The sequence below is a fragment of the Varanus komodoensis genome, unplaced genomic scaffold (assembly GCF_004798865.1).
Source record: "Varanus komodoensis strain SLA01 unplaced genomic scaffold, ASM479886v1 scaffold20_1, whole genome shotgun sequence".
NCBI lineage: Eukaryota > Metazoa > Chordata > Lepidosauria > Squamata > Varanidae > Varanus > Varanus komodoensis.
Genome location: NW_025335587.1, coordinates 19,949,721 through 19,966,071, shown reverse-complemented (window position 1 = coordinate 19,966,071; position 16,351 = coordinate 19,949,721). Strand labels below are relative to the sequence as shown.

Sequence of the window (16,351 nt, the reverse complement as noted above, 5' to 3'; positions counted from 1 at the left end):
CTTTTCCTCATGACCACGGATAGGCGGCGCACTCGCGTCCTAGAGCGCCCCTTCCTCGTCCCGCAGACCGGATGTCCTATTGACGAGTTCGAGCGGTGAGGGGAGTGGAGCGCGCCGTTGCTCGGGCCGCTGTCCTACCTCACAAGGTTGTTGTGAAGAGGGGCGCGGAATAAACCCGAAGACAGGCTTCTTGGTAGCCGGGGAAGGAGCAGTTGGCTTTTTCTTTTGCGGCCGCGAAGGGAAGCTCGCCGCGGAATGAACAAATGTCGGCGCGCGGGGGCCGGGGCGCGAGGGGCCGAGGGGGCGTGGCCGGGTGGGGCGGGGCGGGGCGGTGGCGCGCGGGGCCCGGCGGCGGGCGTGGCCAGCCCTGGCGCGCGGGGAAAGGGAGGGGCGTGGCGCGCGGGGCCCGGCGGCGGGCTTGGCCAGCCCTGACGCGCGGGGAAAGGGAGGGGCGTGGCGGTGGGCGTGGCCAGCCCTGGCGCGCGGGGAAGGGAGGGGCGTGGCGCGCGGGGCGGGGCGGCTTTTGTTCCGTGCGAGGCGAGGCCGGGGCGGCGGCGGCGCGGGCGAGCGAGCGAGCGAGCGACCGACCGACCGAGCGAGGAGGAGGGCGAGGCTCAGGCCCAGGCCCAGGCCGGCCATGTCGTACATCCCCGGGCAGCCGGTGACGGCGGTGGTGGTGAGTGGCGAAAGCCCTTCCGGCCTCCCCGCTCGGGGCCCCTCGGGGTTCGGCCTCCCCCGCATTTGGAACGCTGGTGCCAGGCCCGGAGGCCCCGCAGGCAGAGCAGGGCGGCTCGTCGCCTCCGGCCTGGCGCGACCGCCCGACCTGCGCGGTCTCTGGGACCGCCACCCGCCAAGGCTGTCGGGGGTCAGTTAAGCCAGGTGAAAGGAGGAGAGGAAAGGGCGACGGGCGGGAGGAGGAAAAGTGCATCCTTGCCCCGCCGTCGCCCGCACGAGCAGCGAAGAGGGAAGGGGCTGGAGAAGGTCCGGCTGGGCGCCGGGCTCCCTTTCCCCCTGCCCCGCCAGAAGAGAAATGCGAGCAAACTGGTCCGTCCCCGCTCGCCGCGCATACCTGCTGGACTGCAAGACCCATCACCCCCAGCCAGCGTGGGGCAATAGAGGTGGTTGTCCAGCGCATGGGGGGGGGGAGCAGGCGGCAGGGGGAGGGCTGTTTTCACAATGCCAGAAGACTCCTTGTTGCTTCTTTTATGCTGCCCCCATTCAAGGAGGTCAGTTTTGTAAAAAACTATTACTTTTTTCTACATTTCAAGAGAACAGGTCATTCAAAAGAGACCAAGTGATATTCAAGTCAATTGTTGTTCTTCCGTCTGCTCTGTTTCAGGCACACAAAATTTGGACTTAAAATAGTATTAATTTTGGAGATATCACTGGAACTTATATTGTCCCCTGTAATACCTGGCTAAACCAAACAAAAGCCCCAGATCTGTCCTGAAATGTGTAAGGGAAAGCCAGGTTTTCTTGCATTTTTCTTCGGGCAGGGAGAAAAGAGCTCAGATTGATCTACCCCGGATGCTTCCTTCTTTCCTAAATAAAATACATTTTCATCTCCTTCCCATTTGTGTTCCTGCTGGAAGAGCGGGAGAAGAATTGAAGATGGATTAGGGGAGGCGCCTGCCCTTCTGAGCCACTTCTGCTCCCCCAGTTATTTTTGCTTGTTCCTTCAGTGCAAATGGATAAATACCTGATTGCAGTGCTACATACATACATACACAAGTGTGTAAAAATGCTTCTGTGTATACGCACGTCTGTATACGCTTGTAGAGTGTAAACATGCATCTATGTTAAGACTGTATTTAGAATAACAGTAATGGAAATACTGGTTTGGATGAAGTACCTTAACTTTACTAAAGTTTACTGCCCTAGAGAGAAAACTTCCTTGAGAAGTACACTGTGCTCAAAGGGAAAGGGGATTGTAGGAGGAAAACGGCCAGGCAGGTAGACAAACATGTGGGAAGACTGGCTCTTACACGCTGGTAACACTGCCCAGGCAGGGCGGCCACCGAGGGAGCCGGGTACAGAAGAGCGGCGTGGCCCCGCTGTGGCTTCTCCCCGACCCCACTGCGGAATTGCTGGGTGGATGCTCCTCTCTTCCCATCACTTTGTGGGGCTGCACTTTTCCTGTGAACTCAGGAGGGGGTTTGGGCCCCTTGGGGGCAATTATTGCTTCCCCCCCCCCCCGCCACCTTTGGGCTGTTCATCTGCTCCCTATTTTAGGAAGCTCTTTGGCGCATGTTCGTGAAGGGAAGTGTGTATGCACACACCTGCGCTGCCTTTACTCTTTGGAGGGTGGGACCGTCTGCCCCACTTGTTTTTGCATTCATCAGGTTGCTCTGAGTGGGTTGGAGTTATTTTTTAAATCATCCTTCAGGGGAAGAGCCTTCTCTTTCATTCCCTGTTTCCCAACTGTTGCCTTAATGACTCCACTTCAAGCCCCTTTTTCTTGCAAACTTTACACTTTCTTCTCTTTTCCTTGCCTCATTCTGCCTGCCCCACCCTCCAGACAGAAGCTGCAAGGGTCAGATTTGTGTGGTTCCTGCAGATCACTTTGTGGCCTTTGGGAGTGGCTGAGGATTCAGGGGTGGTTCAGCAGATAGCTTAGAGGAATGGATTTTGGGTGTGTTCTCTGGGTAGTCATACGAATGAGTAAGTGTAGAGTGTGTGTGTGTGTTAAAACTAGTGTTGACAGAGAGAAATTACTTCCAGACAGCCCGACCCATAAATTACTTGGCCTCTTAGCAAGCCTCACTTCCTGGGTTCACAAAGCAATCAGCCACACGCCAGTCCTGATTCACAGAGGTGGTGTTTCTGCTTAGTCAAAGGGCTGGTGTTTCGTTTTTACAGGAATGTTGAAAATCTGCTGGCTTCTGAGAGGGCCAGCACTGATTAAAGAAGAAAAAAACCTTGGGGAAGGTTTGGGGCACAAACAGGCAGGTGGCCGTCGGCAGTGGTGAAGTTTCCCGGTGCTGGAAACGTCTAGACTCCCAGAAACATGCTGGCTGTGGTGTGAAGATGCTAGTGGTCTTATTTATTTATTATTTATTTAGAGTATTTATATGCCGTCCTTTCGCAGAGCCTCAGGATGGCTTCCCGTGCAGCGTGACATAGCTGTGACTGTTACTGGCCTGGGAGCGGGCATCTGGTCTTTGTCCCGCTGGCCTTGGGTCAGATAAGAAAGCCATGTGCTTAGGAGGCACTCTTTGCCCTTTAAGCTATTTCTAGTTTCTGAAGGCACAGACCGCTCAGTGCTATCAGAGCCGCTGCTGTCCTCTCCCTCAAAGCTTTCTTTGGAGAACGGTGGTTCTTTCCACAGTGAGCTCATCACCCACGTCCAGCTTCCAGTGAAGCATATAAAAGGCTATCTGTTGACAGGGTCGAAGGCTTTCCAACATTGCAGACTGGATTGTCTTGGCCCGGAGGGGCGGGCGGGGAGAGCTCTTAAGCAGAGACAAAGGAAATGAGGGCGATCATTTCAAGTCAACACGCTGTCGTCCATCCTCCCCTTTTACAATCTCCTCTTTCCTTCAGCCTCGTTTCATCAGGTGATTCCATTTTATAGCCCTCCTTTTCTCGGCTTGTTCGCTGCTTCGGCGGCTGAGGAAGAGCCGCGCTGAATCACACCAAGGGTATGTTCACAGCCTGGCGAAACGCTGCCCAGGTGAAACTCACAACTCGGGAGCGCAGTCGCTCCCTCCGGCCCACGTTTCCCTGCCATTGGTGTCGTGTTGCATTTTGCCACAGGCACTGGAGGTAACTCTGAGTTCCACTGCTTGCTCGGAAGCCTCTGCTGATAGTCCTTACTGCTGATTCCAGAACTCATTTGTGTGCTCTCTGAACTAGGCTGGATCTCCCCCTCCATGTAACTCTGCACATGAATATAGTAGTCTCTGAGCCAAAGTCTCAACGTACCCGATTGCTAGAAAAAGAGTGCCTCTGGTTCTGTTCTCCAAGACTTTTGTGAAAGCCAGAGCCAGTTCTGAGCCACGGAATGTGGCTGGGCTATAAAAGCAAGAGCTTGGTGTTGACTCGCCTTTCCTCCTCCTCCTCCATCTCTTTCCTCCCCTCATTTCAGCAAAGAGTTGAAATCCACAAGCTTCGCCAAGGGGAGAACCTAATCCTGGGCTTCAGTATTGGAGGCGGCATCGACCAGGACCCCGCCCAGAATCCCTTCTCGGAGGATAAGACGGACAAGGTCAGCCTCTCCCTGCTGCGGCCTGAGGGCTTCCAAGAAATGTCATGGTGGGATTCAGACTTACTAATCTGGCTGATTTATAGCCTGACTTTTCACCAGAAACATACCATGGTGGCTAGAGCGTCTGGCTCAGGCTGGGATGCCTCTTCCCTGAGTGAGGACTTGGGCCCACAGGTCTTGGCTGCTGCTGCATGTCTTTGGTTCTGAACATCTTTGAAAATGTGAGCTCTGGTCTGGAAGGAGGCCTTCCCATGTCCTGCCTAGAGCTCTCTGCCCTGGGGACTGGCAGCTGCCAGGAGAAAAGGCCTTAAAAGAAGACTCTGGCTGTATTACAGACTAGGGATACATTGGCGAGTGAACCAGACGTGGTGCTGACTTTCTCTTCCTGACTTTCCCGAGAGTGGGATTCTGAAGGGCCATTTCTTTGCAGGGGATGAGAATAGAATGCCGGGCTGCCTGTCTTTTCCATTTGTGGCATGCAGAAACACCAGTTACATTATTGTCTCCAGGCAATTGTTCCTTTTCTTACATGCCACGAATGTGAATATGGGTGTACCTAAGCTGACGCTTCGTAAACTGTGGACTAGTAACTTGTGAGGTCAGCACGCATGAAAGGCAAATCAGAAGTCATGAATGCCACAGTGAGAATCTGCAGGGCTGCAGGTGAGCTTCTACAACAGGAATGCTTCCACAAATGGGTGGCCACGCCTGAGCAGGCAGCACCTGCCAGATTCTCTTGGGCGGGGGCTCCAAAGATGACTCGATGGATTTAGGCAGGTCCACGTCCGAGGTGTCCCAGCCAGCTGAGCTGGACTACCACCCCCAGCAGGCCTAGTAGTGGTTGGGAGTTGCAGTTCGGCACCAGGTTGGGGGAGACTAGGCACTGTCTCTGAGGTGTTCGAGGTCTGGAGGCCAACGCTAACGGCTGCTCTGTGTGAATAACGGTCGGGACACTTCCGGTACGTTTTGTTCTCCAGGCAAAGATAAATACAAGGTTTCTGTTTCTTCCCGCAGGGCATTTATGTAACCAGAGTGACAGAAGGTGGCCCTGCAGAAGTGGCTGGGCTTCAGGTTGGAGACAAGATTATGCAGGTAAACGGCACCTCTCCATAGAACCGCTTGAGGTTGTGCTATGAATGTATGTCTTTCTGCACCGTAAGACTTTAATTTTATTTTTGGTTCATGAGATGGGTATGCCTGTCGGCCTTAGCGAAAAGAGGCAACTGCAGAGTCTTAATGCTTTTATCTTAATAAAAGAGCTCCTTATTCCTCTCAAACACTCAAAGTACCGTCGCTTATCGAATTCTTGCAGAGTCATACCTCCTTGGAAGCCATCCTAATGCAGAATATTTATTTATTTTATTTATTTGGGAAATTTCTGTGCCACCCCATTCGCCGAAGCCTCAGGGTGGCTCACAAACCACTGTACAGCTGAGGCGCATTGTTAGAGTTGTGGAAGGGATCTGGGGGCCCTGTAGATATTGTTGGACTGGGGCTTCCGTCATCCCTCCCTGTTGCCCAAGGTGGGTGAGAGTTGCAGTCCATTAGGTGGAGCGCCACACTTCCCCCACCCCTGGCAGAAGATCGGTAGTCCCGGCCTTAAGAATTCAGCTGTGCAAGTCCTGGGCTCAGGGTGGCTTAAACGCCATTCTTCAGCCTTGATCTCCAAGCATTCCAGCACAGCTAAGCTATCCACAGGGTTTGTTGGCAAGATAAGCAGAGCAGAGTGCTCATAGCAGTGCCCAGAAGTTCCTTTCCCCCAAATTTGGGTATAACTTACAGTGCAGGAAGCTGGGGACTTTCTTGACGGGTCTGGTTTTTTCTGGCTTCAGTTGCAGTTTTATTTGCTTTGTCTTCTTGGCAAGGGGGTGGGTGCATCTCCCCTTTGAAGAAGACTTGCTATCTTTAGGCTGTTCGGCTGAACAAGATGAGTCGGGCAGGCACAGCTGAGCGAGGCGCTTTGTACTCCCCCAGATGCTGGGTGTGTCAGGCCAACACATCATGACTGTATGAGTGGGTGAGAAAACTACTCATAGTGTGGAGTGCTGGGGGGAATTTTCCCCTTCTGGCCCTCATGTGTCCCCAGTCACCTGGAGAAGCTAATCAGCCGTGCATTTAGGACCGATGCGAATTCAGCCAGAAAAGAGTGAGGTGACAGTGCTGGATGGCATTTTCCTTTTGGGCATTAGGCCTTGGATTCGTGGGGTCTGGCAGCTAGCCAGTCTGGCGGCAAGGTGGGAACTCCACATCCAGGAAGGGCCACAGAGGGCCAGCGTCGCAGAGCGTGGGTGCCGGGCTGTTCCAGCAGGCGCATCTCACTCACGCTTCGCTCGTTCGTGGCCCCGTGCTAAAATTGTGCTCGACGGTTGCAGGTCAACGGGTGGGATATGACCATGGTGACGCACGACCAGGCCCGGAAGAGGTTGACCAAGCGGAATGAGGAGGTGGTCCGGCTCCTGGTCACCCGGCACTCTCTCCAGAAGGCCGTGCAGCAGTCCATGATGTCGCCGCCGTGCCACTGAGTCGGGCGAAGGAGCGTTTAGGACAGGGTGGGCCGGATCGCGACCGTGGACTGCCGCTCTCCCCAGCAGGAAGACTCCTCCACCGTCAGAGGAGGCGCAGTACCCAGCTTGTAGAGGCATAGCCCCACATCTGCGCGAGGATGGTGTTGCCAGCACAGCCCAGTGTCACCACCCTCTTCCGGAGGGAGTTTTCCCGTGTCGGGGTGTCCTGCAGGGCTCCGCAAGCCCATCCTCTAAAACGGCAGGCATCAAATCAAGTTGCTTCCTTTGGTAGTGAAGGGGGCTTGAGGGATCCCTTGTTCAAGGACTAGCCCTGAAGGGGAAATCCACCAAGATCTTCTCTTGTACCAGATCCTGCTGTGGTTGAAAGAATTCCTCCCCTTTTCTGCTGGAGATGCTCCTGGTGGATTTCACACCTTAATTCTGGCACAAAATCTGAGGAAACTGGCTTAAAACACCAAAAACTCTGACAGCCCTCTGTGTGTGTACGTGTGTGTGCAGAAAGAGCACATTTCAAATTTTCTAGAAGAGGCATTATTGTAAATAGCCTTTATGTATCACTCAGCCTGTCTCTGTGTTCTGCTTCTGAATCCTGACTTTAATCTGCTGAATCCAGAGGCCCAATACGTCTCTCAAGCCTTCTACTGCATGGATTAAATCAAAACGTGTGTGCCAAAAGCCCCGGGCAAACTTCCTTTAAACCTGTGGCAGAGTAGCCTTGCCTTCAAATTTTGCTGTATTCAACATATGCCAAATCATTACTGCACCTGGACAGGACTGCAAGGAGCAAAGAAGTACTGAAGAGCTCAGTGCTCGAAAGCCCTCTGGTTTTCTTACCCTGCAAGCCACGATGCAGTGGTAGATCCTGGAATACTTCATGACGGTTCCCATAACCATGCCACCAAGTCTCCAAAATCCCAGGCAACCCTGTAACGATCAGTACCATAGACCAGGACTTTGGCAACGTAAATGGGTCTTAATCGCCCTTCAAGACCCAGCCGCCCTAAAACGCTGTGTTACAACAAGGACGTAACACAACCGGGCAGCACTGCCGAGCAGCTTGTCCCTCTCCCCCTCCCGTGGTTAAGCTCAGAGGGAATACGATGAAGTCAGCATGCAGGAGTGCCGGTCGACCTTAAATCCTGAAAAGGACGGAGGTCCTGTTTTAACGTAATTCACCTGAGAGCCAGTGAAATTTGTGGGAAAGATGCACTCTTGAAATCCCAAGAGGAGCAGGGGGAGACAACCGGTTCAGCCACGCTTTCTCTGCGGCTGGCATACCAGCTCGGCTCTCGCGTTCGCTTTGTGCCTGCCCTGAGTTGGCTTCTGATCAGCCTCCTTTGTACTGATCTTTACAATGGCCCGAGAGACTTTAAAAAAATCCACTGTAAATAGGCCCGTCTAGAAGTTCGTATCACTAACTTATTTCAGGGTAGGACTGCTGCTTCACTGGGGTGCTGATACTTCCTCCAGTGACACCGATTCTCAGCCTAACCACAACGAAAGACAACGCCAGTCTCTTGAAACCACTAAGATGCCTCTGGACCACTGCGTTTTGTACTTCTGATTCCGAGATTGTTTTGGGACTCTCACTTTTGATAAGCGTAAATCACACAAGCCTTGCAGGGTGCCTGTCTGGAGCTGTCCGCAGCACCCTTTTTTGGTAGAGCTTGGGGGGGGGGGGGGGGCAAGATGTGCAGGTGCTGTATGTCATTTTACACACAATAAACTCAAGCTGGACTTCCCCTGTCGTGTTGTGTATATCACTAGTTTTGTAGGGGAGAAACCCACAAGCAAAACGTGCCGCCAGCTTACAGCAAACCCCAGAATACCAGTTTTCTCCCTGTTTGCGTCCAGGCTCTGCAGAAGATTATCCCATTTCGATGTTGACAAAGCGAGACTAGACTTGTGGATTGGCTCACAAATCATCCGTTTTATCTGGAAACTGGTTGGTATTTTGTGACCCAGTCTCTCCCGCACGCAACCATCAGCCGAGACATCCACCGTTGCTGCGGCAGCCTTGTGTAGCCAAACAGCCTGGGAGAGGCTGGCTGTGCCATAAACAGCAGGTCTGGAAGATACTAAGGCACCAGAGTGAAATATGGGAAGTAAACAGGGTTTTGCAGTCCACTCGGGATGCCCAAGGCCAAGACGGTGCCACAGCAAACACGGCGTGTGTCCTGCACTGTCCGCCCCAGGAAGTGCAACTGGCGATTCCTTCCAGGGAGCGTGCTCATTCAAATGGCTGGTATTCTTGAGCGCGATACAAGCAGTAATGCTGGACAATGAACACGACGTCAAAGATGATGGAGAACAGGCCGAGGCCAAACTTCGTGGGATCCCCAAAGAGGAGCTTCCAAGCATCTGAAGGGTGGGGCGGGGAAGAGAGGTTAATGCAGCAAGAATGCAGGGGAACAGAGAGCGACTTAAGATTTATATTTGTTCTTCTTTTCATTCAAAGGACAACCCAGTGGGGTGCACAGACTCAAACCGAGAAATACAGAAATAAGTTAACTCCCGGTATGCCCCAGCTGGTTTATTTTTTTCCTTTCTATATATGCATAGAATTGCACCTTGATTGTGTATTTTTGTGATCTCCAAAGCAGGAGCAAATCCAATAATAAGATCTCACAGGGGCATAAAAGAGATTGGCCCCAAATATATTAAAATCAAGGAGATGACCAAGAAATGCAAGTTGGGTGTAACTTAGGCCTGGTCTCGGTGGCAACGCTGAGTGGATTCCACCAGATCAGATGGCAGGTGAGAAGGGAAGAATTAAGGCTCTTGCTGTTACTACCAGGGTGAAGCTCTGGGGTGGCTGGCTGTGGGGGGGATGGGGTGTGTGCTGGGGAGGGGGCATAACTGCTGGAAGATTCAAAAATTTTGATGCTGGTTGCATGAACGGACACGGCCTCTGGCTTTAAGCCAAATGAGTGGACTGGAGCTGGGAGATGGCCCACGACTGGCTTCTACAGGAGGTCTTTTCAGCCGGCCCTCCTCTGCTTTCTCGCGCCTCCTGGACCTGCTTTTTGACGTGCCGGCTGCTGGAAGCAGAATCGGGGGCCCTGCTCTCCTGTCCCAGGCGGACTTACCGTTGTTGTATGACTGCAGGAACATCTGGAGGAGGCTGAAGGCACCGCCCGTGAAATCCAGCAGGACGTTGCCAATGCTCCATCCTACCGTGCTCTTCCGGCGGAAGTTCATGTATGCCTGAGGGAAGGGGGCGTGTTGAGTGGCACAGCAAAGGCTCCTCGTGACTCCAGCCCAGGCAGTGCCGCAGAAGCCCCTTCCCGAAACCCTGGAATCCAGCCGTGGCCCTCACTTGCCGCAGGAAGTCCTGGATCGGACGGGCCAAAGGACTGACTCCACAAAGGGGCCGGTCCTCGTGTCTCGAGGGATTCAGCAACAAAGGAGCCCAGCGGCAGAACAGTCCGTGCATTGCAAAATAAAGGACTGACAGCTTTTGGCCTGCAGTGGCCCCAATTCTGGAAGCCCGGAGTTTAAGCCTGCGTGTTTTCCTCCTCTATCCACAGATGTAGTACATTTTTTAAAGGACCGGAGTAAAGGAAGGGTAATATACGGGGGACAGGCACCACATCGGTGCCTTCTGCAACTACGGTCCTTCCCCGAGGGCTCGGCTGCAGACAGCTCTGCATATTTGCAGTCATTAGATCTGGACGCAGCTGGAGCCACTGCTGTGTCCACGACATTCCCCAGTGGCTTGCTCAACATGGCTGCACACACCCACCCCGATGCTTACGGAGCGTGGCGTTGCTAAGGGCTTTGGCCTGTTTTTTCTCTCTCTTTCTCTGACTTCTGTGCAAGAGGAATATAGACACCCATGCAGATACAAGAGCAAAGATACACATGCAGAGACGAGTACACAAAGAGAAGCGGACGCGCCCAGACGGGCAGCCAGAGGGGTTTCCCAAGGTGATTTGCACTTCTCTCGGCTCCTCTCTTTTGGAAATGGGCCCGGCAGCTCAGTCTGAGCGCCTCGGAGCAACTTCTGAGCCATGCTGGCGCGCTTACCTGGGGGAAGTATTTGACCAGCGTCACCCCCAGCTTGATGTAGGAGAAATAAAACAAGAACTGCAGCCACGTGATCGCTCCCACAGCAGCCACCGTCAGGGTGGTGAAGACGAAGACCCAGGCAACCACCAGCAGCCCAATGGCGACCCAAGAGACTTTCTGGTTCGCCTTCTGTTGTGGCCGAAACAGCAAGATGACAAGACAAAACAAAACAGTCTTTAAAAAGGCAAGATACAGGGGCAGGCAGCATCGTGCGTTCGGTGGGGCGTACTCCTGCGGGGCTTGAACAGAAGGAATTTGGAGGAGATGATGGGAGTTGCAAGCCCCCCAGGTACAAAGGACTAGCTGATGAATCCAGGGCTGGGTAATACAGCCTTCTGCACTCTGGTGCAATCCAGATGTGTTCGACTACAAATCCCAGCACTCCTGGCCTTGAGCCATGCCAGAAGCTGCAGTCGGTAAGGCTGTTTAGCGGTGCTTCTGGCACCCCGGCTGATCCGGCTCTAATTCCCCATCGTTCCTCACCCAGTGACTCTCTCTCCGTTGGGCCCAGGGAGAATTTAAGATGGAACACAAGTGGGCCAGAGTTTTCCCACAGGTGTGTGATCCATAGAAATAAATAACTTGGGAGTACAACCATCCCTGCACCATTTAGGTTTTTCATCAGAAGGACATGTGATTTCGCCCTAAGAAGGGAATAGAAATAGATGAGGCTGGAACTCAAAAGAAGATAAGAAGAGAGGAACTGGCCGGAGAGACACTATTCATTTGGGGAACTGAATCATGCTTTTCCCCTTCCCACTCCCAAACTTCCTTTTCGTTGTGAGTCATGACTTCTGAAAAGATTGCAAGCCAGAGGACAGGGTCTGATGGTTGATTCCAGGAAGCTGCCCTGGGAGTCTTTTGACCAAAGAGCAAATCAATTGAATAAACCAAAACCCTGTGGACTAGTCACCTCATAGATTAAGCACTGGAAGATGATGATCAGCGTCACGGCGACTGCATGGAGACTGAAGAAGACGTCGTTGCTGTCCACCGGGTTCACTCCGTTGGGGTACATTTGCAAGAACTGCTCCTGTGTCGGGAAAAGACATGGTGCTGGTTGGGCCAGAGATGGCGGCAGAAGGCCACGGAAGAGGAGAGGCCGGGTGAAGGAGCTTGCTTACTTTCACGGCACTGATCCAGAACAGCCCGACATTGAACACGCTGTAGGCGATGAAGCCAGTGAGGTTCAAAGCAATGAAGTCAAAGCTGAGCCCCACGACGCTGGCAAAAAAAACATCCAGAGGATCTTAATCAAGATTAAAATGGCCACTGGAACATCCCAAGGCATGGTCTGAGGGCAGGAGGCTGCAGCCTTGCCCAAGGGACGCCGGTCCGGAAGGGGAGACCCGCTGGGAACCCTTTGTAGCCATCCTAAGTTCCGTGATGAAAGAAAGGCAGGACAGCGATATGACAAGCAAGGGAATTAAATAAAATATGGACTGCTTATAAAAGTATATATTTGAAGTGGACTTGTTAAATCCTTCTTTTTCTTCTCATAGTAAGTGGGATACTTCCACAATAATCACTTCGTCGGCGTGCCTTCCTTTTTTTTCTTCCTTCCTTCCTTCTCTGTTTTGGTCCCCCTGCTTTCTGTTATCCCTGCATTTGCAACTAATGAATTACCTGTTCCGTCTCCAGTTCTCAAAGACCTGAGGGTAGAAAGAGATCGACCAGGCCAGGAAGTAGATCCACCCAATCACCTGGTCTATGATCCTCACTACGTTGCTGTGAATGACGAGAAACCGGATCCTCGGCCTGCAAAGGGAAAAGGTGGCAGCCCTGTTGCCCAATGGTCTCCAGAAATATCAGGATCCTAGACCTCATGATTGCTGCCTCAAGAGGCATGAACGTTGGAAGAGTTCTAATGTCTTGGAGCCTGGGGAAACTTTGCAGCAGCCAGAAAGTCTATGGCTTTAACCCTGCCTTTCTAACCCCGTGCCCTTCAAAGGTGCCAGACTACAACCCCCAGCATCCTCCCAGCCAGCCTGGGAAGTGTAGTCCATTGCCTCTGGAGGGCATTCACTTCAAAGAGGTGTATGCATGAAGCCCAACACAGATGGTTCCACATGGTGGTTGTGACCTCAGCTTTTACACTGGAGTGCTGGAAGAGGGGTAGAAGAAAGCGAGCCAAACTAATGGGGCAAAACCGGCTTGGGACCCCTCACACCCCTGCGGGGGGCGGCGAGGGCTGTGAAATCATGAGGAGAAGCATCCTGCAAGATACCGCACGCTCTGAAACTGATGACCAGGCGTACTATCAACTGACTTCTCTGCAGAATGTTTACCCTGACTCTTTAGAGCAGCTTACTCAGGTTAATATCAGAACAGCCCCTGTCCTTGGGCTCACCGTCGAAAAGACACAACACAAAGAAGAGGAATTTGGAGAGGGGAGGAGGGCAAAGAACAAAAGCGGCTGCCAGATCCTCTCGAAGTTCTCTGGAGACGGCCCCCGCTAGTAGCCGTCAGTGATGAACCGCAGAGTGCGTAGCGTTACTACTGAGCAATATTTATCGGTCCCTCGTGGGTGTGTTTTATTGTGGCATTTTTGGAGCAATGATACTGCAATCTCGTTGCTCCGATATATAAGCAAGATATAGATTAGGGTAATAAATAAAACGACTTCTCCAGTGAGGAAACGCTTTGGAAAAAGCACGAGGAGGAAGGAGATGATACCCCTAGTTAATGGACTTGTCCAACAGCCACAGTTCCCGCGCAGCTTACCCAGTTCGGTTGGATGCGTTGTTGTGAAGAAATACAGTCATCTGCCCGACGGCTTTTGCTCTGACTTGGAAACTTGCCTCCTTTTTGCCAGCTGATACTATTACCTGGTAAGTACGGAGACGTAAGAGGCAAGATTCCAGCCCTCATGGTTGAGAATCAAGAGCTGATTTGACTAGGAGCCTAGAAAGCCTTAATCTTGAGCTGGAACGTTGCACCACCCGACTTGGTATTGTCGGCATGGATGCACAGCAGCGACTCTCCAGCATCTCAGGCCGGCCTCTTCCCAGCGTGATGCGGAGACGCTGCCAGGGACCAAACCTGGCACCTTTTGCGGTCCCTGGGCCAGGGAACTAAAGCCCTCCCGCCACGGCCACGGCTGACCCCGACGCATGGTGCTCGCTCTGGAACGTACCTGGTCGGGCAGTTCGACGATGGTGCTGTTCACCTTGGATGAATACGTCACGGCAAACGTGATCCTCAGGGTCGTGTTGGCCGGGGCGCTGCGAGGAGGGAGCAGAGGACACATCAGGGCGGATTCGCCGTGGTCTCGGCGGGCCCCGGCCAGCACAGGAAGCAGCCTGGCGAGAGCAGGCTCCGGCGGCCCCCAGCCCTCGCGGGATGGGCCTCACTTGATCCAGGAGGGCTCTTCGGATACTCGGCCTCGGCCTTGTGCACACCAGCTGGCCGCAGTCCTCCAGGGACTGGGAAGGAGCCCTTTTCAGCCCTCTGGGGAGGTGCTGGGGTCGAACCCAAGATCCCCCATGTGCAACGCAGGGGCTCGGCCCTCCCCGGAACCAGCAGCATGTGGAACAACCAAGGCACGGGGAGAAAGTAGCCGCAGGAGTCACCGCTGCAGGCCAGGACCCCTTGGACCCCAACTTCCATCAGGTCCAGCCAGCCTGAAGGATGATGGGACCTAAGGTGTGACATCTAGAGGGTCATAAGCCCCACATGAGTGCAGTAGGGGGTCATTTGGGAAGGGAGAAAGGGCTGCATTTTGCTGAGTTCCACAAGGAGACACCATAAAACGGGGCATTGTGTGAGCTACCCCGTTCTGTTTCTCTTTTAGCTTTTGGACTTTCCTAGATGTTTCCTCTAAGAGCAAAGGCCGAAAGTTGGCACTTTCAAACCCACCTTAATGTCACCGAGATGTTCTTCAAACTGCCATTTTCCAAACAAACTTCTTCAGGAACAAAGACGGTGGGTTCCACATCTAAAACCAGTGATGACGACAATGAACGGAATAGCTAGAAGCTACGTGAACTGGTGTGCCCAGCTTGAGACGCGTTGGGTCTGTTTTGGGAAAGGGGGCCGAGAGAACTAAGCGCCATCCCAGCTCTGAATTTCTCCCACTCCTTGGACCATCTGCATTTTACAGTTTTTGAAACAAAGCAAACAGCAAGTCCCAGTTTGACGCTCCGAGAATCAGAGGTCCTTGAACCTTGTGCCTATATAAAATGGAGGATCACGTAAGCCACTTTAGGTTCCTGGTCTGGAAAAAAGACCTTAATAAGATCTAATAATAAACACGGGCATGAAAGTGTGCAAGCAATCCGGAGAGCAGCGGACTTGGCCCTTGCAGCTGCAGGCTCCACTTTGGCAGCTGGATAACTTACCGCAGGCCACTAACCACACGAGAGAGAAACACAGCAGAGGGAGGAAGAAGAGGTGTCTATTCTCCATCATGTGAAACAGCTGAAAAACAGAGTAGGAGAGAGGAGGTCTGCATTGGCCCGGAGGGAAAATTGCAACTTTTAAGAGGCTGCGGCATATGGTTGACGGAGGCAAGACACCTATCTCGGGTGCGGGCTGAGCGGTGTGGTGGCCTTGGAGCGCAGGAACTTGAGATCAAACCCCCCCCCCCCCCCCCCCCCGCAGAAGATACCAGGAAGGCTTCCCTCTCAGCCTACCTCTCAGGGTTGTTGGGAGGACTGAAGTGTGTGTGCCCGCATGTGAATCCTCAGAACCCACCTCTGATGCGCTTTCAGATTTGGATGTTAGCATCCTTCCAACTAGGCTATGCTGGCAGGGGATGATGGCACTTGTGGGCCCGCCCTGGGTTATGGGGGCCCCAGGCTTAGCCCCCAGGGCCCACCCTAATCGTATCACTGGGTAGGAAATCCTCTCTCGGCTCTCGGGCGATGCAGCAGCAAAGAGGGCGTAGAGGGGAGAAAATGAAGGGGGCGCACACAGCCCTAACCCAGCTAGAGGCACTCTATTCTATGGGTCCGGGTACACAAGTCTAGGGAAATGCCTACGCATCGTACTACAAGCCCCGTCATGCAAAGCGATCCCTTCGGCACCCAACCGTGGCGGCAGAGCGGGCGCGAGGCGTGCCGGGAGATGAAGTCCTTTCCCGGCCCCTTTCCTCCGCCTGTCCTGTCAAAAACAGTCTTCGACTCCAGCTCGAGCACTTGCCGGGGGAAGGTCACTTACCCCAGCGGGGCGAGCAGCACCGTCCACTCTTCCAGGCTTCGCCTGCGAGACCCACTCCCGTTCCCAAGCCGCACAGACCTTCCGCGGAGACGCCCGGTCTCACAAACAGAAGCTGCGCTCACTTCCCCCTTCGCTTGCCGTAGCGCCCATCTTGGGCGTGGCGGGCCTTGGCCGGCATCCGCCGGGATTCCTTGCCCCGGCTGGTGGGACCTTTTGCGGTTATTGTCCCTCCCGGGCTCGCCGGTAGCTTTACGGGCCCTTCGGGCAACCTCAAGGCCGCTGCGGAGCTTTGCAAGAGAGCTCGAGGAGGAGAACCCGGCAACTGAGGGAAGCGACACACCTAAGATGGCGGCCGCGCTCGGCTGCCTCCATTCTGGGCGTGCACGGC

General features: G+C 53.7%; 2 protein-coding genes across 3 annotated transcripts; one reads left to right on the top strand and one right to left on the bottom strand.

Annotated features, from left to right (window-relative positions):
• Window positions 1-530: 530 nt before the first annotated feature.
• TAX1BP3 (Tax1 binding protein 3) lies at window positions 531-8,474 on the top strand. 2 transcript variants are annotated; one of them, XM_044430202.1, is made up of 4 exons: window positions 531-676; window positions 4,088-4,207; window positions 5,222-5,299; window positions 6,580-8,474. In XM_044430202.1, exons 1-4 carry the CDS (start codon window positions 638-640, stop codon window positions 6,727-6,729), a joined length of 387 nt encoding a protein of 128 aa, XP_044286137.1. In that variant the 5' UTR covers window positions 531-637; the 3' UTR covers window positions 6,730-8,474. The 2 variants fall into 2 exon arrangements, with proteins under 2 accessions (XP_044286137.1, XP_044286136.1); XM_044430201.1 differs by lacking the exon at window positions 531-676 and having other exon boundaries at window positions 867-4,207.
• Window positions 8,475-8,642: 168 nt separating this feature from the next.
• Window positions 8,643-16,267, bottom strand: CTNS (cystinosin, lysosomal cystine transporter). Its single transcript, XM_044430199.1, has 11 exons — window positions 15,964-16,267; window positions 15,144-15,222; window positions 14,662-14,740; window positions 13,940-14,027; window positions 13,528-13,631; window positions 12,430-12,561; window positions 11,928-12,027; window positions 11,717-11,836; window positions 10,762-10,932; window positions 9,822-9,939; window positions 8,643-9,093 (listed from the first exon to the last, which is right to left on the bottom strand). The coding sequence occupies exons 2-11, from the start codon at window positions 15,211-15,213 to the stop codon at window positions 8,963-8,965; spliced, it is 1,113 nt and encodes a 370-aa protein (XP_044286134.1). The 5' UTR covers window positions 15,214-15,222; window positions 15,964-16,267; the 3' UTR covers window positions 8,643-8,962.
• Window positions 16,268-16,351: the final 84 nt, after the last annotated feature.